This window comes from Pelophylax lessonae, assembly GCF_965119305.1.
Source record: "Pelophylax lessonae genome assembly, chromosome: 12".
In the NCBI taxonomy this organism is placed as follows: domain Eukaryota; kingdom Metazoa; phylum Chordata; class Amphibia; order Anura; family Ranidae; genus Pelophylax; species Pelophylax lessonae.
Window position 1 is genome coordinate 205,065,311 of NC_138779.1, and position 27,693 is coordinate 205,093,003.

Consider the following 27,693-nt stretch of genomic DNA (forward strand, 5'->3'; position numbering starts at 1 on the left):
CATACAATTTTTAGGTATAGCAATATGAAGGCTTCCATTGCTGATCACTTTCTGAATGAAGGGTTCAAAGACTTAGTTCACAGCTGAAAGTGACTTAGTATATGCTGGGCCTTTTGGGACTCCCTGGGTTCTGGGGTCCCGAGCAGCATGATAAAAGGCCTGGGTTGGTCCCCTAAGAGTCCATTCACATTAGCGCGGCTTGTCAGCCTGACAAGTCGCGGTATGTCGCGGTCCATTGATTAGTACAGGACCCGTTCTAATAGGAGCGACACAAGTCACTCCGACTTAGAAAAAGGGTCCTGTACTACTTTGGGGTGACCTCGGAGCGACTTGCATAGACTTCCATTATGTAAAGTCTCTGCAAGTCGTGCTGAAGTCGCGGTGCACGCGACTTCACAGGTAGCCCCCCAAAGTCGTGTCGCGCTAGTCTGAATGTTACTGATTGGGAAGTGCTGTTATAATGTTACTGATTGGGAAGTGCTGTTATAATGTATCGATAAGCTATGTAGATAGAAAAGATCACTTACCGTACTGTACGAGAAGTAGAAGGGTGGCAGTCAGGAAGGCATAGCCCATGTCCCTGGTAGGTGGAGGTCTGAGTGGTGGGTGATCAGGAGTTCAGAGACTGATCACTCCTGGGTGACCTTGCAGGTAAAAATATCAGGTGTATTTCCTGTATTTGCTGAAGATGTAGAAGATAAGAGACCGAAAAGGGGAGGGATGGGAGAGGTTATTGTAACTGGTACTTCAAGAATTGTTTTCAATATTTTGTAATCTGCAGCCTTCGCTAAAATGATTGACCAAACCTGTCTCCCAGTTGTGCTCCTGCATTGTAGCATGCACCCGTAGAGGCAACTCATAGGGGCCAGGTGGACACACATTGCACAGGCAAGTACCCTTGTCCGAAAAAAGGTGTACTCCCCGCGCCTAGTAGTTAATGTTATTGGATATAAATATAAATTACATTTTAAATTAGTGAAAAATGTGTAAAATTATAAAATATAGCAGCAGCAGTAGTATAAAATGGTAAGAATGAAAGAAATAGTCCTAAAAATAGGGCTATCTACAACGCTTGCTAAAATATAAATAAAAAAGCATAAAACATAAATCTGTGCAATAATATATACATAAATCTGTAAATCCACAAATATAAGTGCAAATGTGCAAAACGCTTGTGCCAATCAATTATCCAATATCTACAAATCCATGTGTAGATTTTTATATAAAATCTATCCTGTGTACCAAAGTATATATAAAAATGATCAAAAAAGTATAAATGTATGAATAATTGATAAACAAAACATCCGTGAAATTCCTTTTCTTAGGAGGTGTGCAAGTGCTCTTTTCAAAATGCAAATAGTGACTGGTAAAGTGCAGGTGCTTGAAGCCTTCTTCCCGTGCAGTAATTTATAAGGTGGGTAACTTACCAAATGTAGTGGGTCTCATATATCTTATAATATTGAGACCAATCACGCTTAATGGCAAGTTCCCTTTAAGATCCTCCTATGCCACTGGCGGTTTTTCCTCCTCACCGTTCCATAAAGCAGCTCAGGTTGTTACAAATGGGGAGAAGATACAACTCCAGATAGTGTAATATTGTAAGTTCAAGGTTTATTCCCAAAATTGCAAGGTTTAACAATGATTCAGCAAGGATCTATTGTGCTGATGTCCGTGACATTCAGTACGACCATGCAGAGTGGCGAGCGGAGGTAAATCCGGCTTGCGTTCCAATGGTGAGTCACGTTGTGCTGTCCACGGTCTGACGTGTTTCGTCACATCCGGTGACATTCTCAAAGGCTGAGAACGTCACCGGATGTGACGAATCGCGTCAGAACGTGGACCGCACAACGGGACACACCATCTTTAAACCTGAAAAATCATTGACATCACTATGCAATTTTTTTTTTTTTTCAGGCCCAAACCATAATTGGTTTCCTTACTCTTAAGGGATATAGAGCAGGTACCCCAAGTGCTCCTGGTTTAAAGCATATGTAAACCCAAACATTAAAATCATGTAGGCTTTAAAATGTTAATGTAACTTCCAAAGGCCGCTTTCAATCTTCTTTAATCTGCGACTTTAATTAAAACGCCTAGTGGTCCTGCCCTGAAAGTCCTTGTTCAGGCATTTTTGTTCTAAAGTGACAATGCTCTGTTTCTGTCTCCCATTGGTGCTCTGCATTTTCACCCTTTTACAGACTTTCAATGGAGACTACAAGCAAGAGCCAGGACTAGGGGGGGAGGAATGTGCTGGAATGAAGGGTGGAGGGGGGCAGTGGCGTCACTAAGGTTGGTGTCACCTGGTGCGGTAAAACATGCTGTCCTCTTCCCCCCACCTGAATTACAAAAATTAACTTTTTTTTTTTAATTTAGTTTTTTTTTTTTTTCATTTAAAAAATATTTTTTTTTGCAATTTTTAAATGACTTTTTTATACATTTTTTAAATTATTTTTTTATATTTTTTTTACTTTTTTTTTTACAACGCTGTTGAGGGTGGGGGAGGGTTTGGATAACATATCAGGCCCCCTAACATCTCACCTTTTGAGACAGTAAGGAATTGAGGACACAGATTTTTCAGTTGCGTCCTGAAGAAGCCAGGGTCATCATTGGAGCGTGACAGAGGAATCTCTTGCATATGCTGAAACACTTGTTTATGTCTATATTGAGATGATCGGCCACTGCACTCAGTGTTGGATCCTCTATTTGGATTGTTCACATCGTTGACCAGAGTTGTATAAAGTACTCAAAACCCATACTTGATTAAAAGTACAAGTGCTCGATCAAAAAGTGACTTGAGTAGAAGTGGAAGTGCTCGATCAAAAAGTGACTTGAGTAGAAGTACTAAAGTATTCAACATTTTTTGTACTTAAGTATTGCAAGTAGTTTTTTTTAAATTTTGCTACTCAAGTACTGAAAGTAAAAGTACCAGTAGTTTTGAAAAAAAAAATGCTACTCAAGTACTGAAAGTAAAAGTACAAGTACTGTGCTATGTAGTTATTAAAGAAAGAAGTCAAAAGTTTGAACATCATATTGTTTTTTATTATTTCAAATGCAGCTTTTATTTATACATACAGTAGCATTTATTTTCGTATGCGCTGATAAAACACATGTTTTGAGCTTCATGAAACCTGCCATCTACTGTTCTGGCAGTGGTAATTTTTATAATTGTAAAGAGTAACTATGCAGCACAAAAAAAAAAATATCAGAGTAGAAGTATTGAAATCATTGAAAAAATGTAGTGAAGTAAAAGTGGAAGTAGGAGAAAAAAATTCTACTCTAGGAAAGTACAGATACCGCCTTTCCGTACTTAAGTACAGTAGTGAAGTAGTTCTACTTAGTTACTATACATCTCTGACTGTGGGATTGACTTACATTTGGATCATCACCGATTTATACATTAAATAGATTTTTTCCCTGCACATTCACATGGACTTCCTACATTGAACTTTATTTCAAGGATTACCATATTTTTATCATTGAATTATATCACTTTTTTAATAATTTATTTTATTATGTATGGAGTCCCACAGGATTGTTTAAATTGGCACTTGTCTATCCATGCCTTTTGGATGAATTTCAATTTTTGGAGCACTAGTCACTTTATTATAGGTGTATAGTGGTAATTCTAACATTATACTTGTGTATTTTATGGATATTTCTATTTATTTTTATTGATTTCATGCACCACTACCTTATCATCTGATACGCCTTTATCTGTGTTTTTTTTTTTTTTTTTTTTTTTTTTTTAAGTGCTGATTTTATATATATATTTTAGACAGCCCTGAGAAATGCCATGCAGCCATTACTAGACGGGAAGTGTCTGCAAATAATAATAATAAAAAAAAAATTATTCAAGTAATTAAAATATATCTGGAGTTAAAAGTATGCAGTTTGTAAATTTCCAGTATACTAAGAAGTGAAATCATGTGGCTGAAACCAGTATGGGGAGTTCTTTCTGCAATGGAGTTTCTGTACAAGGAAGTGTTTATATTTTATATTCAAAAACCTTGGGAATGTCTTTGGCCCAGAGCAACCACCAATAGTGAAATTAGATCTCTCCAACTGAGTCCAGGAAAGCAGGGAAGGGGTTCTAATCCTTATCCAATCCATCCAAAGCGAAGAAGAGGAGAAAAACATTTTGGCTTAACCTACTCTATTCACCCCCCATTCACCCACTGTATAATAACATATGGAAGCTGGACCCTAATTGGATGGTGTGCTGTTCTAAAAAAAAAAAAAATATATATATATATATAATATATATTTATTTATTTATTTTGAGCAGCCCTTAGCATAGGGATCACACTGTCTTTTGGACAGTGCAGGTCAGAAAAGAAGATACAGAGCCAAAGTGAGTGGCTCTGTACTATTTGATCACTGATCACAAAATGTAAACAATAGCTGGGACATGGAAATCCACTTTGAGAAGGAGAGAGATTCTCCAGGTTTGCCATCCAGCACCAGTGCCATCTATTTCTAGTGACTGTACCACCAGCACCAGTGCCATCCTGAACTAGTGTTATCCAGCATCAGTACCTGCTCATCCATTACCAGCATCGGCACAGCCAGTATCATTGCCAACCAGCACAGCCCGTATCAGTGCCTGTACAGAAAGTACCAGTGCCTAGTCAGGAAATCACCTGTGTAATTTATCCCCTTGAAAGTCTGAAGGTACTCCTTGGATTTTGAGAAAGAGAGAAAGGTGCTTCTAAGTGCAATAATAAAAGGTTTATCCTAGAGCACAATCGTGTTTATTGTGCTCTACAATAAACATTTTAATATTGCACTTAGAGGCACCTTTCTTTCTTTCTTTCTTTCTTTCTTTCTTTCTTTCTTTCTTTCTTTCTTTCTTTCTTTCTTTCTTTCTTTCTTTCTTTCTTTCTTTCTTTCTTTCTTTCTTTTTCTTTCTTTTCTTTCTTTTCTTTCTCTTTTCTTTCTCTTTTCTTTTCTTTCTCTTTTCTTTCTCCTTTTCTTTTCTTTCTTTCTCTTTTCTTTTCTTTCTTTCTCTTTCTTTCTCATGATCTTTCAAAGTTGCCTTTCCTCTTATAAGTGGTTCCTGAAGTGCCATCCCATCACTGCTACTCAGGACCAGCAATCCACCCCACCAGAGCGCCCTCATCTCTCTCTTCCTTGGATTTTGGGCCCCTCCTGTTATACAGCAGTGAAAAGTCTCACATATGTGGTCTTCCTATACTTAGGAGTAGTAGCAGAATATGTTTTGAGGTGTAATTTTGAAGTATGCCAATACTATGTGTGAGAAATAAAAAATTTTGAAAACTTGTATCAAAACAATGTTATCTTTAAAGCGGAAGTACAGCCATAAATTCTTCCCTGCAATCATTAATGTGAGCGGAGTTCAGCCTTTTGTGTCAAAATGAAAAAAATCCCAGTTTTTCTACCTTTCTTTTGCAGTATTCAGTGCTGTCACATGACTTCAATTCCTCTTTCTGTTGAGTCTAAGAGCAGCAAGTGGGTGTGGTTACTGAAAGCTAGTGACATCACTTTCAGGGAGGGGCACTGTTCCTGTGCAGCCAGTGGGCTTATACAGAATGGGAGGAGCTGCACTACTTTTATGAAACTTTTAATGCAACTTGGATCAAAGCTGCGCTGAAAGTCGTACTCCAAAGTTGCACTCTAGCCTAATGGCTAAGTTTCCACTAGTGCGACTCTTAAGTTGTGCAATTTAGAGTGCGACTTTTAGTGCAGCTTTGATCCAACTTTAAACTTTCTGGATCAAAGTCGCATCAAAGTAGTGCAGGCACCTTTTCAAAGTTGCTGATTTTCAAAGGGGAATAGATGGGAACGGGTACTATTGAAATCAATGGGCTGTGACTTGTCATGCGACTTTGTGTCCACACTAGTGGAAACGGAGCCTTAAACTCATTACTCACATGTAATGAGCAATAGAAATCAATCTGTATCCTTCTAAACTTTCAAAAATGTTCCTTTGTACCTTATTTCTTTCATATATTGCGCTGGTCCCTCTCCCCCCCTCTCTCTCTTTCCCTCTCTCTCTCTCTCTCTCCCCCTCCCTCTCTCTCCCTCTCTCTCTCTCTCTCTCTCTCTCTCTCCCCCCCTCTCTCTCTCTCTCTCCCTCTCCCTCTCTCTCTCCCTCCCTCTCTCTCTCTCTCCTTCTCTCTCCATCTCTCTCCCTCGCTCTCTCCCTCTCTCGCTCCCCCTCGCTCTCCCCCTCTCTCTCGCCCTCTCTCCCTCTCCCCCTCTCCCCCTCTCTCCCTCTCCCCCTCTCCCCCTCTCTCCCTCTCTCTCTCTCGCTCTCTCTCTCTCTCGCTCTCTCTCCCTCTCCTATGAAGACAGGAGGAGATCATGTTCTGTGACGGATGGGGCGGGACTGGGCAGGTCTAGGCATGCCTGTCTAAGAAAAACTGACAACCTTTTCAGGAAGTAAAAGACAGCTTAGCAAATTCAGATAAAGGGAGGTAGAGTTGTCGGTGAAGAACAGGAAGGTTTGTCCGGCTTAGATGAGACTTTCTAAGCTACACAAGCAGCTAGCCAGCAAATTAATAATATCAAAGATAAAGATATTTAACATAATATAATTAGGAGAAATATCATTTTTGACTGGAGTTTCCCTTTAAAGACTCCCTGTCCTTCCTAGCAAATATGTCGAGGTGTTTACTTTCCAAAAAAGTCTTCATTTTGTTGGTGTTTCCACTACCGTGCTCCTTCAGGGCCTCCAAAAATGTGATTTGTAGCATGGAAATCCAATCAGTAATTTATGCCCTTTGAAAACCTGAGGGTGCTCCTCGGATGTTGAGCCTCTAGGCAATGAGTCTCACTTATGCGGTATCCCCATACTCGGGAGGAGTAGCATAATATTTTGGGTAGTAATTGTGTGTATGCCCATGTGTGAGAAATTTAATTTAAAATTATACCTTTTTGAAAAATAATTCACTTTTGTATTTTCCAAAAAATTGTGGCAAAGCATTAGAGCGTCAAAAAAATTCACCATGCATATTAATAAATACTTTGGAGTATCTGTTCTCGAAAAATGGATCATGTTGGGGGTTTTTATTGTTCTGGCATTTTAAGGCCTCAGGAAATTACACAGGCAACGCCTTCATAGATATCTGTAGCACTGCCCCCATAGGGGTCGCTGATGATAGATTTCCCTAGGCTTCCCTCTTGATTATCCTGCAGCCAGTTGCTTGGGTATTTTCACACAGCCAGGTGCACATTCATCCTCTCGTTATCCAATGACCAGTTATGGGTGATTTGTTTCTTTCTATTTATTGGCAGAACTTGGATAGGAGAAAGGATTAGTGAGATACTCCAGCTTTAATTATGTACAGATGAGGACAATTCTCACTTGGCCTCACTTGGTTGAATTGAATAGCAGACCCTCTGCTGAACCATACTGTACTTGTATGGAAGAATAAGTCCTTTGTTCACTCTGCAGCAGACTCCATGAACTCTGACTCTGAACTCTGACTCTGCAGCTTCTGCAATTCTGGCTCTCAGGTCATCCACCTGAGGCCACATGGCAGCCTGTACAAAGGAGGGGCAGTGAAACCCCCCCCCCCCCGCCCTCCTCCGGGATCCTTCTTTCCAGCCAAAGACCCTGTGCACTTGTGCTCTCTTGGTATATGTACAGTCACTCAGCATGCCTTGAGGCACCTTCCTCTGCCAATGGTCACGGCTGTATCAAAACCAATGCTCCCATTTGTCAGGTTTCCTCCCACTGTCCAATATACCCTTTCCTATTGGACCAGTGTGAAACAGGCAGACAACATGAGCAGCATCTGGTCACACTGAGCAGACCCTATCATTAGATCACTGCTCCCTGTTAGGTGGAGAGTACTTAAATTTTCCTGACAAGTCTCCCTGTTAAGAACGGAAACCCAAAAACTATGCACTTTCTAGCACCTACCCAGGAGAATGCTACATATCAGCCCCCCCCCCCCCCCCCCAAGGATCTGGAGCCACCAGGCCATCAGTTGAGCAGAGGGGCTCGGGGTCATGAGTATTGTAGTAACCTTAACCGTCCCACATTTCCTGCAGGGTGATCCAGATCCTGATGCCCTAACATTTTATTTTTTGTCTCTGCACACAGACTTTAGAGGCTTTCCCCTGCCTCTCTCATGCTCTCTCTCTGCTCCATCTGTATCTGACATCTGTTAGGTCTACAGGGTGAGAATTCCTGCCTGTACGTAGTGTCTTGTAAGCAGGGAGTCCCTGATTTCGAGGGACTGTCCCTCTCTACTCCTCATTTGTCCCTCATTTTGGTCTGCTCTATATATATATATATATATATATATATATATATATATATATATATATATATATATATATATATGATGCACTTTTTATCTTTCAAAAGTTTTTCCCAGTGCTAAACCTTTCATCCAATTTCTAAATTGCTACATTTGTAAAATTTAAAAGGCCAATATAAAGGACTAGTGGTGGTTAAAGGAAAACACTTGTTTGTTTACCGAATCAATTTTTTTAATGCTCCTTTAGTGCCGGGTCACACTTGTGCGATGCGGGAAGGCCTGTTCCCGCATCGCAAACGCACATCTGGCAGTTCTCACTGCCATATGCGATACGCAGGGGGTGTCAATGAAATGTTAACGACACCCCCAGTTTGATCGCATATCGCAGTGCGATCTGACAGTTCGCACAGGATCGGATCGCACAAGTGTGAACCACTGTGCGATCCGATCCTGATGCGGCTGAAAAAATGCCTCATGTGTGTGTTTGGTGCGGTTGCAGTGCGAATTTAGCCATACAAAGTGTATGGCTGAATTTTCACTGCACATCCAATCGCATGTCATGTCGGAGCAGTGCGCTCCGATATTACATGCGATCGCCGCACACGCGAAAGTGTGAACCGGAACTTAAGGGGGGTGTGTCCTATGCCTATGTACTTTTGCTAATAACTGTCCCTCATTCCCATCTCAAAACGTTGGGAGGTATCTAGGGGGAGGGGGGGGGTTGGCTAAGGGAACGGGCTTTGCTTGAGTGAAAGGAGGTTTCCTTGAGGAGTAGGAATCTTGGTGGGAGGACTATCCCCATTTAGCAAAAGAATGTAGGCATAGGACACACACCTCTGTCGTCTCTATCATCCTCTCTATCGTCTCTATCATCATCTCTACTGTCTCTGTCCTCTCTATTGTGTCTATCTCTATTATTTCTACCTCTATCACTGCCATCTTTATCTCTCTATCTTTATCTATATCTATCTTTATCACTTGATCTGCTGACATCCCCCCCCCCCCTTACATGTGGGAGAAATGAAAACTCCTCCTACAAACTACCAGCACTCACTGATATAGGTCAGAAGATTGATCTAATTGCTATATACTGCTGATGAGAAAACGGTCGGGACCTCCAATCCATGCCTCTGATTGATACACACACAGTTTATGAGTACTAATGGAAGGAATGAGATGCTGGTGTATACCTCAACTGATTAAGGATGCCCCTGATGAGAACTCATTTCTGAGATATACCACGCCTGTTACCCCTGTAGGGGTGCCTTGATCTGGTGAGTGCGGCATTTACTAGGGGAGCACAACAGGACTCACCTGCGCGCGTCACCCTCAAGAGTTTCACTTTATCCTCCGGATTTTGGGATCTGTTTGAAACAATCCGTTCCATATTATGGACGTTTAATTTTATACTGCACGGACTCACTTTTTTGTCACTTTCTCTTTTATGTGACACTTGCCACGTCAATGACTTTTATTGAGTTTCACCTAAACATATTTTCCTTTTCATAATTTACCTTTTATATGTGCTATTTATTTATTAATTTTTGTGATTTATACTTAATCCTTACATATGTGATTTACTATTCAGTAATTGGCACATAAGGACACCATTTTTCCCCCTTTATTGGGGTCCACCTCACTATTTCAATACCACATCACTTTATTTAGTGTCGACCTCATCACCACACCTATATGATTTGTGGTCCATTTTGCTCAGCACGTTTTTCTTGATTATTTGTCACTTTGGGGTCACCTCCACCCCTCCCCCTCCTTTTTGAGGAGCACTGTTACTTCATTTCAAGTTGCATTTTAGCACTATATCACTTTAACCACTTAAGCCCCGGAGGATTTGGCTGCTAAAGGACCAGGGTTTTTTTTGCGATTTTTTTACTGCGTGACTTTAACGGACAATTGCGCGGTCGTGCGACGCTGTACCTAAACGAATTTGACGTCCTTTTTTTCCCACAAACAGAGCTTTCTTTTGGTGGTATTTGATCACCTGTGCGATTTTTTGATCACGCGCTATAAACAAAAAAAGAGCGTAAATTTTGCAAAAATAACAATATTTTTCACATTTTTTTATATGAAATTCCCCCAAAAAAAAAGTAAAAATCAAAATTTTTTAACATTTTTCGGCCAATTTGTTTTATGCTACCTATGTTTGGTAAAAAAAATCGCAAAAAGCGTATTTTGATTGGTTTGCGCAAAAGTTATCGCGTTTACTAACAAAGGGAAAGATTTTTGTCATTTTTGGTGTTTTTTTTTTTAACGCGTAATGACGGCGATCTGCGATTTTTTTTTCGGTACTGCGACATTGCGGCGGACAGATCGGACCCTTGACTGACATTTTTGACACTTTTGGGGGTACCAGTGACATTACTGCAGTAATCAGTGCTATACATATGCACTGTTACTGCAAAAATGACACTGGCAGGGAAGGGGTTAACTTTATTGGACAGGGAGGGGTTAAGTGTGTCCTAGGGGCGTGCTTTCTACTGTGCAGGGACATTCCTATTGGTGTAAAAGCAAAGATCAACCGTTCTACATAGTAGAACGGTCAGATCTTCACTTTTACACAGGGAGAACTGACAGGCAGCTTGTTTACACAAGCTGCTCTGTCTTTCTCCCTTCACAGGAGCGATCGCAGTGTGACTGGCGGACATCGAGTCCGCCGGTCACACGCACTGACTTGCCTGTGAACGAGCCGCGGCGGGCGCGCGCCCGCCCGCGATAGGCTCGCAAGTCAGTGACAGGCGAGTGACGTACCGATACGTCACTCTGCCTGGCCGGGGCTGACCGCCGCAGTATATAGTCGTGCGGCGGTCGGCAACCGGTTAATATGTCACTATATTGAGGGATACATGTATATGATTTTTATTTATATTTATTCATTTTAATTTTTTTAATTGTTACCCATCTTGTTTACCCATTATATATTGAACTTTTCGGCAGCGCCAATTACCTTCCCCTCCCCCCATTTCTCTAATTTGTATACTGCCTTTTTTAAGGTATATACTTTTTGAAGGTAGGCTGCAGCCTAATACTCATAAGCGCGGATCCTTTTCACATTCATTTCACTGAAGACATTGTGTTGCCTTCCCTGTGTCCCGAGCCAAAACATCTGAAGGAAATTGCCTTGCATGCCTTGGATTTGGTCCGGGCAATTAAGGTGTACCTGGCAGCTACGGAGTCTTTTAGGAAATCAGACTCACTTCACGGTTGGGCCTCATAAAGGCTTGTCCGCTTCCTCTGCGACCATTTCCAGATGGATCAGACAGACGGTTATTCAGGCCTATTCCATCAGGGGTCAGGTTCCTCCTTTCTCTGTCGAGGCACACTATAGTCGGGCACTTGGTGCCTTCTGGTCCTTCCGTCATCGGATGTCAGTGACTTAGTCGCCGGTGCACACTTTCACAAAATGTTATAAAGTGGATGTGTTGGCATCTGCAGATGCCTCTTTTGCCCGCAAGGTTTTGCAGGCTGCTGTTTAGGGGCTTGTTCCCTCTTTAGGGGTGTAATGTTTTTCAGGTGAGCTCCAGCTGTTTTGGTTGAGCTCCTGTTTCCTGGTTGGCTACGGTTTAGCATGTGGTAGTGTCAAGTTTGACACTGCTTTGGGACATCCCAATGTTTTAAGAAGATCAGGAGCTGAGTCCATCACTGAACAAAAGAGAAAATGGGATTTGTGACTTACCGTAAAATACATTTCTCTGATGTTCATTGACGGACACAGCAACCACCCCTCTGTGGAGTTATAATTCTCCCGACATTGCTTGCAACAAAACTGAATGGCTATAATAGAGAGAGGCAGTATACCTCCTGGGACTGCCCATAGGCATAGTCAAGTTCTTTTTCTGCCTAGTGTAGTACTCCTGTAGGGGGCAGTATAACCCAATGGTTAAGACCAGGAGCTGTCAATGAACATCGGAGAAATAGATTTTATGGCAAGTCAAAAATCACATTTTTCCTACCACTTTCTGTCCCAGTGGACATCAGGAAAAAAAGGAAAGATACCTCAAAAGGAATACACACAGTAGTAAAAGCTTGATGTAAATAAATATACGTAGTATATTTCCACGCGCCACTGGAAAAGGGTAAATGTGGTAAAATGTGCAAACTACTTATATAGTAAAATAAATAAATGAATAAATAAGTGAGGTAGCAGCTGCTGTAGAAATAATGAGGTAGTTTTGAGTGATTGGTCTGAAAGACCAAATACAGTGCTTGCTGTGATGAATCGTGTGTATATTGATAACAATTAAACTATGATTAATAGGTTAAAACAAATATAAAAATTCTATAAAACTTCAATGTTCAGTGGATATAAAGTGCATCAGTGTTAGATTAATAAATAAATAAATAAATCACAAGCTGTATTGCAGATTAAAAAATCAAGATAAACAGTGACTTGTGCTCAAATATGTGCAAATGTCCTTAGTGAAGGTGATTCTTCAAAGTTCAAACAAAAGTGCTCGTGCTCAGGCTTGATTGATATAATCTCATCTGTTTCTGATCCCAAGTGGGTAATAGGTTGGGTCACTTACCAAATGTAGTGGGTCCTGAATGCCATACGGCACCAGGAACAAACGAACTTTGTAAGCCCCCTAGGCTCGGTGGATCCCCTCTGAACGTTGTCCCCTGGGCTGGCAACGGCTCCCTAGGCTCCAATATATACGGTCAGATCCAATGGGGAGGGAGAAAAATGCTCCAAATAGTGTAGTATTTTGGGTTTAGGAGGCAGTTTATTTACCCAATTAGCGGGTTAAAGCATTAAAAAGTAAATAGGCAATAACATTGGTGGTCAGCGGTGCGGGCTGCACGTCCTCCTCACAGAGCTAGCTTCCGGCTTGCGCTCCACCAACGTAACGTAACGACGCTATGCGTTCCAAGCTGATGCGTTTCGTCACTTCTGGTGAGCTCAACGTTCAGAGGGGATCCACCGAGCCTAGGGGGCTTACAAAGTTCGTTTGGTCCTGGTGCCATATGGCATTCAGGACCCACTACATTTGGTAAGTGACCCAACCTATTACCCACTTGGGATCAGAAACAGGTGAGATTATATCAATCAAGCCTGAACACGAGCACTTTTGTTTGAACTTTGAAGAATCACCTTCACTAGGACATTTGCACATATTTGAGCACAAGATCATAGTTTAATTGTTATCAATATACACACGATTCATCACAGCAAATGCTGTATTTGGTCTTTCAGACCAATCACTCAAAAGTAGTAAAAGCTTGGCAGAGGTTCAGGAGACCCACATTCACACAGAGGCAGGTGGGCTTAGTTAAGAATGCACCTTCGATTGGGGTCAAACTGGAGATAAAATATTCCTTAAAGGATTAGGCACTGAGGCATGTACAGTTGGTAGCTTATAGTGGCTCAGGAAGGAAGCAGTGGCGATCATGGCAGGACTCAGGTAGGAGCCCCCTTCGTTGGTTTATGCAGCACACAAAATGTTTTTCCAGATACCTATATATATATATATATATATATATATATAAAAAAACAATATTCACCAAAGATAATGTATGAATTTTTCTATATTGGTTTTTAATTTCCTCCCTTAAATACACCAGTAGGTTAGTCAGAGTCATTGTGTGTCTGTAAGAGTGTCATAAAATGTAAGCTGTCATGAATGGTTTGCATACTGTCACAGGAAAATGACAGTGCAAGCTCCTCAGGGGTGTAGACTAATGTGGATGGACTGTGTACTATCACAAGGAACTGAAAATGAAAGCTCCTCAGGGGTGGAGACTAAAAAGATTGAAGTATTGTCGCAAGGAATTGATAATGAACGCTCTTCAGGGTTGGAGACTGATACGGACTATGTATTGTCGCAAGGAATTGATAATGTAAGCTCCCCAGGGGCAGAGACTGATATGAATGGTCTGTCTTGTCAGTCACAAGGAATTGATAATGTAAGCTCCTCAGGGGCAAAGACTGATATGAATGGTCTGTCTTGTAACAAGGAATTTATAGTGTAAGCTCCTCAGGGGTGGATACTGATAGGAATAGTCTGTCTTGTCACAAGGAATTTTATAATGTAAGCTCCTCAGGGGCAGAGACTGATATGAATGGTCTGTCTTGTCACAAGGAATTTAATAATGTAAGCTCCTCAGGGGGTGGATACTGATATGAATGGTCTATGTCTTGTCACAAGGAATCTAAAATGTATGCTCCTCAGGGGTGGGTACTGATTGTAATAGTCTATGTACTGCCACAAGGAATTGATAATGTAAGCTCCTCAGGGGTGGGTACTGATATGAATTGTCTATGTAATGTTAAGGAATGTGATGCTCCAAGCTTCTCTAGGGTGGACACTGATGTGACTGGTGTATATACTCAGTCCACTATAATTTGTTGGTGCTGAATAATTCAATACAATAAACTATCAGAAAAGCAAAAAAATGACCAAGCTTTAAAACATTCACATTTTAATATATGCTTATGTAAAATCAATCCTCCAGTGGCTTCTCATGGACTTAAGCTATGGAAACTCTTAAACCGGAGATATCGGGGTTTTTCCAGCTCCATCCACCAACTTCAGTCTTCACCATAGAATTCCCGCCATAGAATCTTTATATCATAGAAAATGCAGTAGGATATGTCGACCACCCTTGAACGATCAGCGTTGTAACCACCAGAAAAAGAGAAGCAATAAAATCTAAGTTGTAAGATGCAGTCATGCGGAGGTAGTAGAGGAAGCCAGAGGGGAACTCCGCCCACTAGCCTAAACCCAAATCTATTTTTTACTTGTGGGTGTTCTCGGGCCTGTAAGGGTTGCAACATTTTTGTTTTGAAAAGTTATGCTACCTGTCTGCCATCATAGACCATATCCGGGACAGACGATCAGTGGGCAAGCAGAATTCCTCCCAGTAGAGCAGTTATCATCATGCTATATGTGCTGGTGGCACTGAGGGTGGCATCTAAATGGAGAACAGAACAAGAATTAGGTAAGGTGGATGACTGGGCTTTTGCTTCATTCAGAAATAAGTCAGGTTTTCTAGGTGTTTGGTTTGAAAAAAAAAAAACAAGCACTTAGGAGTGAAATTATACAAATGCACATATAAATTTGCCCAGTGAAAGTTACGTTTTGTAGACGATTTCCTGGGCTGGTCAAATGTTTTTCAATAGTTTAAAATTAAAAATACTGCAGTAGGCCACTAGATGGCATTAAATAGCATATAAATTCTTATGATAATTAGTGCCATCTTGTGGCCAAATGTGGAATCAGCTTCAGACGACTGCTTTTCACCAGCTGACCAGCACCGGAAATGGCCTGATAACATTTCTTTTTTGCCCCACTTACACAGAATGAATGTACATGCGGTTTCACTGGGAGAAATGCTATGCACATTTTTTTATAAACCCACCCCGTAAATTCTGCCAAACCACATCCCCCCCCCCCTTCCCCAATACATTACACATTTTATGAAAGCAGAGGGCCCTGTAGGAGTAAAAGATGGTAGTTTTCAATGTTTTATAATTACATTTTTCAGCAAAGTTAGTCTAATTTGAGGATTGCTTTAACAAAAATGTATTTATTTATTTTTTATTTTTTTAACCCAAAAATGAGAGATCATCCCAAAAATGAGAGATCATCTCAAAGTTGTATATTAAAAACCCCACTGAAGTAATGAAATAGACATACAACCAGAACAACATTGTAATGATCTCCATTTTTTTTTTCATAGGCTTACTTGTACTTTCCTGTTCCAGCAGTTGTGCCGGATGCTTAAGTATGCCAAATCGCCAGCAAAGTTTGACCTATTGCATTCAGTAATCAGTGACGGAATAGGTCAGACGTGCCTCTCCCCTTCTGTACACAAGTCTGTGTGAGTAAGCTTCTGCTAAGGGGGTGTGGCTGGTACTCAGCTCTGCTAGCACAGAGCACCGGAGTGTAAGGACAGGAAGCAGCATTTTCATTGAGACAAAAAGACATTTCCAAGTGCAAATAAGCCACAAATAACAACATATTAAGGGTAGAAGACAATACAAATATAAAAAATGGTGCAATTGGTTGAGCTGGATGGACTTATCTTTTTTAAACCTGACTAACTATGTAACTATGTAAAACTTAATTTTGAATTTTAGACTGCTATCTTATGTCTCCTGGTAGCCTCAGAATTACACATGTAAAACTCTGACATGACCATAGCTGATGAAACCATGTATTATATTACTTACAAGAGACTGCGAGATTTAGGGACCCAGAATCCCTGTAGGCTGCATTGGATATGTTGCAGATATAGAGTCCATTGAACGTCCTGTCGGGTCGCGTTATCTGGAGAGTCCGATTCCCAGCTAACAGACTGTAGGCATTCTTGCTGATCACAGGTTGCCCGTCCTTCATCCATGTCACCATTTCAATATAGCCACTAGAGGCGCTGCAGCTTAGATTTACAAGGGCTGCACCCTCACTCACCGTCTGGGGTGACTGTGTCACTGTAACATTCACCACTGGGTCTGTCAGACAAGAGGGAAAACTTGTTTAGAAATAAATTGAAAAATGCAAATTTGTTTTTTTTTTGTAGCTTTAATCTTTTTTGGGAATATTTGTCAAAGTTTTTTTTTTTTTCTTCTGTTGCTTTCCATGACCCTGTTGGGATAGAAGGACAAGAAATAAGGACGTTTTTCCTGGACTAGGAAGGGAGTTTTTCCTGGGATAGAAAGACACAGACAGTAGTAAACTGACGGGACTCCTAACCCTTCCCCAATTTTACAAAAAAAAAAATTTGGTAAAAAAAAAAAATTGCTAAACTAAAGAGTTTTGTGGAAGTCACTGTCCTCACTGGAGAGATTTCCCATAATTTTCTACTCCTATGGTAGATGAGGGCAAATCTGCCCAGTGGGAACACAGACCTTCCCCCCTCATTGTTCAATGCTAAAATGAAAAGAGCGGAGTTACTGTAGCTCCGGAAGGTTTTACCCCCTCTTAATGACCAGGCCATTTTTTGCAATACGGCACTGCGTTATTTAACAGACAATTACGCGGTCCTGCGACACTGTACCCAAATAAAATGCATGTCCTTTTTTTTCCCCCACAAATAAAACATTCTTATGGTGGTATTTGATCACCTGTGCGTTTTTTATTTTCTGCGCTATAAACAAAAAAAGTGAAAGAAAAAGCATTTTTTTACTTTTTGCTATAAAACATATCCAATAAAAAATATTAAAAAATCAAACGTCTTCATCAATTTAGGCCAATATGTATTCTGCTGCATATTTTTGGTAAAAAAAAAAAAAATCCCAATAAGCGCCTATCGATTGGTTTACACAAAAGTTATAGCGTCTACAAATGATGAGATCTAATTATGGAATTTTAATTTCTTTTTTTTACTAGTAATTATGACGATCAGCAACTTATAGCAGAACTGCGATATTGCGGCGGACAAATCAGACACTGACACTTTTTGGGAACACGTGACAGTGTTAAAAATATGCACTGTCACTGTACTAATGACACTGGCTGGGAAGGGGTTAGCATCAGGGGTGATCAAAGGGGTAACTGCGTGCCTAGCCTGTGTTTGTGTACTTGAACTGAGGGAAGGCATTGATCCATGTCTCTGCTTTGCTGGAACACAGGATCCATGCCTTCCCTACTGGCAGAGCAGCAATCTGCTTTGTTTACATAGGCAGACTGCCCGTCTGCCCGTGTAACGAACGATTGGCAGGTGCAAGAGGACATCGAGTCCGGGGTACCCACAGATCGGTTCCCACCAGGGACGTAGATAAGGGGGGGGTTGAAACCCCCCTAACTTCCTGTTGTACATAATCACAGCGGGAGCAAGCCGGAGGCGGCATGCATTTGCACCCATTACCCGGAAGTGCGTGATTCACACGTATAAAAGTGATCCTGCGTACAGCCACCACCCTGTAGCAGTAAAACTGCTATAGGGCAGTTGGCAAGTGGTTAAAAGTAGAGCTTAAAACGGAACTCCAGGAATGACATATTTTGCATTTTTACATGGGGCAGCCTGGCAGTACTGCACTTTAGTATCCTGAGCTCGTTGAACATGCTACATGTATTAGCCTGAGCTACTACAGTGATGAAGGTGGTCATCTGGGTGCTGTGCAGCGGCCCATTCTGCACACTGTCCACAGAGGATCGCTTTCTCGGCACGACCGCCATTCAGAGAAGGACTTGTATTTTTTTCATTGAATTCAAAGCATTCTCTGATTGGACGAAGTAGAGATTGTGATGTCCCCGCACCCCCTCTCCACCGCATCTAACCGGAAAACGCTTTACATTTATTGAAAGAAATGTAAGGTGTTCTGTAAGCATTGGCTATGCAGAAGGGCAGCCACTTGGGACAACACCCAGTAGATCGCAGCAATCACGGAAGTAGCTCGGGGTACTAAAGTGATTTACAGTTTCCACAGAGGTGGATCAGTCATACTGTATGTGTATACTTATACTGTGCCAAGCTACCCAATGTATAAATGCTAAATACGGTATATAATCACTGGACCTCAACTTTAAGTTCCCTAAGTGCTCTGCAAAAGGGAACATTTAGCATATGTACAATGAGACCATATTTCCATTTATTATAGGACTTACTGCCTACCCTAACCACTTCCCGCAAACTGACATAACTCTACATCGGCTGCAAGAAGTGGTTGTACCGAGGTGATGCCTGCAGCTAGAGGCATCATCCCGGTACCATTTTTTTAGAGCGCTCAGACCATACACCGCACACTGCATCAAATTGGTCTGCATGGCTGTCATCCCAGAGGGAAGCCTTTTCTAAAGATGATGCACAAGAAAGCCCACAAACAGTTTGCTGAAGACAAGCAGACTAAGGACATGGATTACTGGAACCATGTCCTGTGGTCTGAGGAGACCAAGATAAACGTATTTGGTTCAGATGGTGTCAAGTGTGTGTGGCGGCAACCAGGTGAGGAGTACAAAGACAAGTGTGTGTTGCCTACAGTCAAGCATGGTGGTGGGAGTGTCATGGTCTGGGGCTGCATGAGTGCTGCCGGCACTGGGGAGCTACAGTTCATTGAGGGAACCATGAATGCCAACATGTACTGTGACATACTGAAGCAGAGCATGGTCCCCTCCCTTCAGAGACTGGGCCGCAGGGCAGTATTCCAACATAATGACCCCAAACGCACTTCCAAGATGACCACTGCCTTGCTAAAGAAGCTGAGGGTAAAGGAGATGGACTGGCCAAGCATGTCTCCAGACCTAAACCCTATTGCGCATCTGTGGGGCATCCTCAAACGGAAGGTGGAGGAGCGCAAGGTCGCTAACATCCACCAACTCTGTGATGTCATCATGGAGGAGTAGAATAAGCTCTGGTGAACTCCATGCCCAAGAGGGTTAAGGCAGTGCTAGAAAATAATGGTGGCCACAAAAAATATTGGCACTTTTGGCCCAATTTGGACATTTTCACTAAGGGGTGTACTCACTTTTGTTGCCAGAGGTTTAGACAGTACTGTTGAGTTATTTTTGAGGGGACAGTAAATTTACACTGTTATACAAGCTGTACACTCACTACTTTACATTGTAGCAAAGTGTCATTTCTTCAGTGTTGTCACATGAAAAGATAGAATAAAATATTTACAAAAATGTGAGGGGTGTACTCACTTTTGTGAGATACTGTGTGTGTGTATTCAGACCCCCTTAAATTTTTCACTCTTTGTTATATTGCAGCCATTTGCTAAAATCATTTAGGTTCATTCTTCTTCCTCATGAATGTACACATAGCACCCCATACTGACAGAAAAACACAGAATTGTTGACATTGTTGCAGATTTATTAAAAAAGAAAAACTGAAATATCACATGGTCCTAAGTATTCAGACCCTTTGCTCAGTATTTAGTAGAAGCCCCCTTTTGATCTAATACAGCCAGGAGTCTTTTTGGGAAAGATGCAACAAGTCTTTCACACCTGGATTTGGGGATCCTCTGCCATTCCTCCTTGCAGATCCTCTCCAGTTCTGTCAGGTTGGATGGTAAACGTTGGTGGACAGCCATTTTTAGGTCTCTCCAGAGATGCTCAATTGGGTTTAAGTCAGGGCTCTGGCTGGGCTATTCAAGAACAGTCACGGAGTTGTTGTGAAGCCACTCCTTCGTTATTTTAGCTGTGTGCTTAGGATCATTGTCTTGTTGAAAGGTAAACCTTCGGCCCAGTATGAGGTCCAGAGCACTCTGGAGAAGGTTTTTGTCCAGGATATCCCTGTACTTGGCCGCATTCATCTTTCCCTCGATTGCAACCAGTCGTTCTGTCCCTGCAGCTGAAAAACACCCCCACAGCATGATGCTGCCACCACCATGCTTCACTGTTGGGACTGTATTGGACAGGTGATGAGCAGTGCCTGGTTTTCTCCACACATACAGCTTAGAATTAAGGCCAAAAAGTTCTATTTTGGTCTCATCAGACCAGAGAATCTTATTTCTCACCATCTTGGAGTCCTTCAGGTGTTTTTTAGCAAACTCCATGCGGGCTTTCATGTGTCTTACACTGAGGAGAGGCTTCCGTCGGGCCACTCTGCCATAAAGCCCCGACTGGTGGAGGGCTGCAGTGATGGTTGACTTTCTACAACTTTCTCCCATCTCCTGACTGCATCTCTGGAGCTCAGCCACAGTGATCTTTGGGTTCTTCTTTACCTCTCTCACCAAGGCTCTTCTCCCCCGTTAGCTCAGTTTGGCCAGATGGCCAGCTCTAGTAAGGGTTCTGGTCGTCCCAAACATCTTCCATTTGAGGATTATGGAGGCCACTGTGCTCTTAGGAACCTTAAGTGCAGCAGAAATCTTTTTGTAACCTTGGCCAGATCTGTGCCTTGCCACAATTCTGTCTCTAAGCTCTTCAGGCAGTTCCTTTGACCTCATGATTCTCATTTGCTCTGACATGCATTGTGATCTGAAAGGTCTTATATAGACAGATGTGTGGCTTTCCTAATCAAGTCCAATCAGTATAATCAAACACAGCTGGACTCAAATGAAGGTGTAGAACCGTCTCAAGGATGATCAGAAGAAATGGAAAGCACCTGAGTTAAATATAGGAGTGTCACAGCAAAGGGTCTGAATACTTAGGACCATGTGATATTTCAGTTTTTCTTTTTTAATAAATCTGCAACAATGTCAACAATTCTGTGTTTTTCTGTCAGTATGGGGTGCTATGTGTACATTCATGAGGAAGAAGAATAAACTTAAATGATTTTAGCAAATGGCTGCAATATAACAAAGAGTGAAAAATTTAAGGGGGTCTGAATACTTTCCGTACCCACTGTGTGTATATATATAATATATATGTGTGTGTGTGTGTGTGTGTGTGTATATATATATATATATATATATATATAATATGTGTGTGTGTGTATGTGTATGTGTATATATATATATATATATATATATATATATATATATATATATATATATAAATGAATAATGTGAAAGTGCGCTATTTCTAAAAAAAATATATAAGAAATTATATATACAAACTAAGATTGATAAAATATTCAAAGATATCAAATAAGGCAAAATACAGATGCTTTGTGCCCAAAACACAATCATAAAGTGATGCAACAGTCCAAAATAAAAAGTCTTTCTTTAAGTGGTGAAAACTGTGATGCAAGTTACAAATGTGAAAGGAATATATATATATATATGAACTGTATATACTATTACTATCATTATAGATGAGGATAAATATATGTTAATATATACATACGCAATCTGTTTAATATTTATAATTTTAAAACTAAATTTTAACCAACTCTATTTTGCCATGGCTTTTTTTTTTTTTAAGCTGTAAGGACTACAACAGGTTAATTTTAGATGCCCATTACCGTTTGAAGAGTGTTGGCACTATTAAGAATGTGTGTGTATGTTGGAGTCATTGACATTTTGTGTCACATACAACTTACCATAGACACGGAGCTGGAGGGACCTCGAACCCCAGTAGGCTGCGTTGGATATGTTGCAGCTATAGATTCCACTGAACGTCCTCTTGGGTGCGATTATCTTTAGAGTCGTATTCCCATCCAATAGATTGTGGGTGCTGTTATTAATTATAGGCTGGCCATCCTTCGTCCAGATCACTGCTTCAATGTAACCACTGGAGGCATTACAGCTCAGATTTACCGCAGGGCTGCTCTCGCTCACCACCTGGAGCGACTGGGTCACTGTAACATTCTCCACTGGGTCTGTGAAATAAGACATATATTTTATCTTTCTTGGGCCAGAACCAACAGCCAGTTATTAGAACCACTCAGTTATCAATGAACAAGGGTTTGGGCAGAGTTCAGGTTTTCATGCTGTCACTCACTAAGAGACTTCCTCCTTTTGTGTATTGTACAATATGTATTTCCTTGTAGATTATCTGGGGAGCCTGGTGTTTCGTGGGTTAGGACCAGGGCTTTTTTCCTCAGAAAATAGGTGCAGGAACTCAACAATGACCCTCCTCCCCCCACACAAACACACCTTCCAAATTGCATCAAATGTGGGTGTGGTCAAATTTCACTAACAGTGGGAGGATCTTAAATGGGCCTAAATACCAGGAGTGCATTAGGTAGCGAGTGCAGAGTTTGGGTGGGGGCGGCGGGGGTTACACACAGAGTGCAGAGTTCAGGGGTGTGCGTTGTACATAGTCTAGAGTTCAGGGTGCACTGTATACAGGGTGCAGAGTTCAGGGGTGTGCTTTGTACATAGTCTAGAGTTCAGGGTGCACTGTATACAGGGTGCAGAGTTCAGGGGTGTGCTTTTTACATAGTCTAGAGTTCAGGGTGCACTGTATACAGGGTGCAGAGTTCAGGAGTGTACTTTGTACATAGTCTAGAGTTCAGGGTGCGCTGTATACAGGGTGCAGATCTTAGCCCTGCATCCCCCATCTACTTCAAACTTTCACCCCTCTTTAGCTCTGTCCTCTGCATGAAATTTCCCCTCCTCTGTTCCTATCATATCCCCCCCCCCCCCTTCCTTAAAAACTCCACAATCTTCCACATGTCTTACTTTTGTTGTTTTATTAAGCACCCAGCCAGCTCTAGTACCTCCCCATAAACTGTAAGTGGCTCTTCCTCTCCTACTTGCAGGGAGATCATCCAGTAGGGGTTTTAGGGATCGGCACTGCACCCTGGGCACCTGCATCTCCCCTGTCCCCATTCTGCACTTAGTGGGAGATACTCAGGAGATCAGATCTGTGGGAGCCATTGGGAGACGAGATGTCACTTGTAAACAGAGAAGCCGGACTTCTATGTTTACAAGTGATAGTGGTGAGCAGAAGGCCCGGAGTCAGAGGTGGTGGAACTGAGTTCCACCAAGTTCCACCTGAAAAAAAGCCCTGGTTAAGACTATCCGGGTATGACCTGTCTCCCCCTGAAGATGCAGGGGTAGGTAAAGCTTCACCCTCCAGCTGTTGAGCTTCAAGTCCCCATCATGCCTCTTCCTCTTGAAGTCATGTTTAGGATGGCTGCTGTTAGAAACCATGGAGCCTACCTGACAGAGCCCCCTCACAGCAAAAATATCATAACAATATTTTCGCTAGAAATACACAAATTATTTACATTATTAGCAGACACAACATAACTTCTAAAATGTCGCTGTGGTCTGTAGTGTGTGAATCGGCTTTTTTTTTATTTGTATGTGGCTGGAGCTGTGTGCAGGCAGCCTGTGTTACACTATGAGGATGCAACAGCTGTATGAACACAGCCGCAGGTCCTCATTTGACAGGTGTGTGGGTACAGTTGTATGACCCTCTCTTTTTTAGCTTTGTTGCCCTTCTCTGGACTCTCTCCAGTTCCAGCACATCCTTCCTAAAGCCCGGTGCACAGAACTGGACAGCATACTCCAGATGCGGCCGGACCAGAGTCTTGTAGAGTGGGAGAATTATCGTTTTATCTCTGGAGTGAATCCCCTTTTTTATACATGCCAGTTTTTTATGTTAGCTTTGCTTGCAGCAGCTTGGCATTGCATGCAATTGCTGAGCTTTTAGTCTACTAGGACCCCCGGGTCCTTTTCCATCTTAGATTCCCCCAAAGGTTCTCCCCCAAGCTAGTAAATTGCGTTCGTATTTTTGGCACCCAAATGCATACCCTTACATTTTCCAACATTAAACCTCATTTGCCATTCACTCACCCCCCATTATTTTGTTCAGGTCTTCTTGTAGGGCTTCCACATCCTGTGGTAGAAGTTATTGCCCTGCTTAATTTAGTATTGTCCGCAAATACTGAGATTGAGCTGTTTATCCCATCCTCTAGATCATTTATGAATAAATTAAACAGAATTGATCCGAAGACAGATCCTTGGGGGACCCCACTTTCCACACCAGACCATTCAGAGTCCTCGCCATTTATCACCACCCTCTGGATTCGCCCCTGAAGTTAGTTTTTAATCCACGTAATCACCCTATGATCCATACCTACATATAGAGGGTAGAGGATAGATCTCTGATGTTGCATATCCCAGGAGGCTTCAGGAGGAGAATCCTTCACAATAAAATTAAACAGACCCAGGTGCAGGTCTTCCCCGAAAGATCTGGTGCCGTCACGGTTTACAACACTGTTCTATGAATAGAGAAAAAGTATTGCCTCCAGGGATTGGTGACATTGGTATCCCAAGAGATAAATAGATTTGCCCCTGAAGCCAGTTTTAATCCACATAATCCCCTTATGGTTCATACCTACAAATAGAGGGTAGAGGATAGATCTCTGCTGCATATCCTGGGAGGCTGCAGGAGGAGAACCCTTCGCAATAAAATAAACAGACCCAGGTGCAGGTCTTGCCCGAAAGATCTGGTGCCGTGACTGTGTACATACTGTTCTATGAATAGTGAAAAAGTATTGCCTCCAGGGATTTGTGACATTGGTATCCCAAGAGATATTGATTTGCCCCTGAAACCAGTTTTTAATCCATGTTAATCACCCTATGGTCCATACCTACATATAGAGGGTGGAGGATAGATCTCTGATGTAGCATATCCTGGGAGGCTGCAGGAGGAGAAACATTACTATGCCCAATCCCACAAACTGACACCTGTGACCTCTATGGCATAGAATGGGGAGGTTTATTCATAAATGTGGAAAACATGTGGACAGTAAATATATTGCCATAGATCCGTTTCCTTATTTACCCTCCTTAAATCTGGCCAGGCAAGGCCCTGTGTGCCACAGAAAACCAATATCTGTGTGTTCATCATAGCTCACACCTCCTACTGACTGGCAAACTCTAGCTCTGACTCGACAAGAGAAATGTTGGACCTTTGCAAAGAGACCACTGCTTCTTCACAGAAAGCAAGCATCCTCTGCAGAACGATGGCAGGGGGCAGCATGCAATTTTACTCAGACTTGTGGCTGCTTCTAACGAAAACAAAACTGTAGACTTTACACTTTTTTCATTTTGACGCACTTAGAATGTATTAACTAATTTAAACCAATCACTCAATTGGGCTTTACATTGTGAGCTTGTTGCTTACCCCTAGAGCCTACTTACAGTATACTGTCAACACTTTGGATCCGACATTCCATGTGACTGGGTTAGACATGTTGCAGCTATAGTTGCCCGATAAAGTTCTATTTGGATTCAGTATCTGGAGATTCTGTTCTAGTAAGACGTGTGTACTATCATTGGTCAATGGCTGACCATCCTTTTGCCATGTCACAGATCCAGAACCAGTGGAGGCCTTGCAGGACAGATTCACATCGGGGGTACTCTCAACTGCGATTGCTGGTGTTTGTAGCACGGTCACATTCGTTATGATTTCTGTTGAGGGAAAGAAGGAAGTGGATGTTGTAGATTAGACCTTCGCAATATAATTTGATCCCATGTTATATGAAAATTTAACCATGTTGAAGTCGTCGTCGTTTTTCCTACTGACCAATAAACAGGTTGGAACTGTAAATGGCTTTTTAATATTGGTTGACTATATCATGATCTGCCTGTACTAGAGTACCCAGAGCATACCGTAATTGCTCAGAGCTGCTGTAAGACCCTGCTCTGCCCATATTCCTGGCTCCCTATTCTAATGGCATTCTCTGTGCTGATGGAGGACCATTATCTAGTTCCTTTATCCCAATAACCTACCTTGTGTTGCTGAATGGCCCTGCTCTGCCCATTATCCAGAGTCCAGACCCAAGGGCATTCTCTGTATTAATGGAGGACCCTGCTTCCTCCATTATCTGGCTCATCTGTTTTAATATTTGCTGAGCTGTTGGGGGGGGGGGGGTCTCTTCTCCTTCCATTGATTACCTCTCATATAATATAGAGAACTCTGCTCCATCCATTACCCCAGATACCCCCAGGCGCTTTCAACCAATAATGAAACCGCTCCTGGCTTACTATGCTTTGAATACTTCAACAGTGAGATCTTTGCCTTCCTTGCTTTGTTCTTTTCCTGTCCACTTGGGAGTTTGGGTGTTCCGCCGCCATCTTTGTGTGTTTCAGCAGGTGCGCAGACCAGGGAACTCCGTACAGAGATCTCACCCACAGAGTCCAGAAAGATAAAAGGCTGTCAGGGGGTCTAACTCTTGTAAAAAGGACTTCTGGGGATTTGATTGTCATAAGACATCACCCATTCCTTTAACACTCTTCCTTTTTCATACTCCATAGAATCCTTTAAACACTATCATATCAGTTATGGGTTGACAGGTTCTTTAATATGCTCTGTTCCTCAGAAGAACATCACTCCTTACATTATTGGATTCTTACATCTTCATATGCTCTGCTATCTTTCTATTGATCTGTCTCTCTCAAAATAGATGCGGCACCCTCCTAGTTAGGTGCTAGGCTAGTTAGGTAAATTTAGTTCTTTTTTTTTTTGTAATCAGTGGAGCAGTTGCTTATTTGATTCTTTTGGACTGATCAGAGTCCAACAGGCTGCACGCTTGTTTGCTTCTCCCTGCTTTCTGGAAAGCTCCAGAACATAGGACTGGAGCAGGCTAAGTGAGCAGTCTGATTATGTATGCGGTCCCAGCCAATCCCTGGGTAGGTGTGCCCAGAAGGTGGCTGCAGAGATCATAAATAGTCTGGGAATGAAGCAGTTAGAATTCCTTGTCCAGGAGGAGAGGCATCCAGCCTTAAGGGCTACTGCCCTCCCAGGCCACTCAGCTGATACCTGCCTAGAAGCTTAACAAGGTCACAGCCAATCTAAGGCTGGGGAAGGAGGGGGGTGCTGTCCATTCAAAGAAATCTATGAAGCTAAGGGGGCATTCCCTCTGCGTCCAGTCTGGAGAGTCCACCTTGGGAATGTCTGACCTGACACAGAAGGGAGGCTACCTGTTACCGGAGGACAGACCTGAGAGCAGAACCTGGATTACTGTGCTGCTGTTGACCCCCTTTGTGTATTATTACTAAGGCTTGCTTGGCCTGGGACACTGTTTATGGTGTTCCAGTGGTGTCCATTCCCTGACATATGTGATGGGGACTGTTCTGAGCAGTGGCTACTGAGTGGAGAGAGAGTCCTGGTATTACTGTTGAGTGCTCTGGGGAATCCCACAGCTCCCTGCCCTATCCAAGTTTACC

At 42.1% G+C, this 27,693-nt stretch overlaps 2 protein-coding genes across 2 annotated transcripts in view; both read right to left on the bottom strand.

The window, feature by feature from the left end:
- LOC309568992 (pregnancy-specific beta-1-glycoprotein 8-like) overlaps positions 1-576 on the bottom strand; it is a gene marked incomplete at its 5' end in the record, with an annotated part of 53,701 nt that extends 53,125 nt beyond the window's left edge. The window contains one exon of the mRNA XM_082274755.1: positions 528-576. Coding sequence (XP_082130881.1) covers positions 528-576 — 49 coding nt within the window. The remainder of the gene's footprint in view (positions 1-527) is intronic.
- A 15,832-nt stretch (positions 577-16,408) lies between these two features.
- LOC309568104 (cell adhesion molecule CEACAM1-like) overlaps positions 16,409-27,693 on the bottom strand; it is a gene marked incomplete at both ends in the record, with an annotated part of 18,658 nt that continues 7,373 nt past the window's right edge. The window contains 3 exons of the mRNA XM_082273700.1: positions 16,409-16,695; positions 22,107-22,385; positions 25,666-25,935. Of these exons, the coding sequence (XP_082129826.1) occupies positions 16,409-16,695; positions 22,107-22,385; positions 25,666-25,935 (836 nt within the window). The remainder of the gene's footprint in view (positions 16,696-22,106; positions 22,386-25,665; positions 25,936-27,693) is intronic.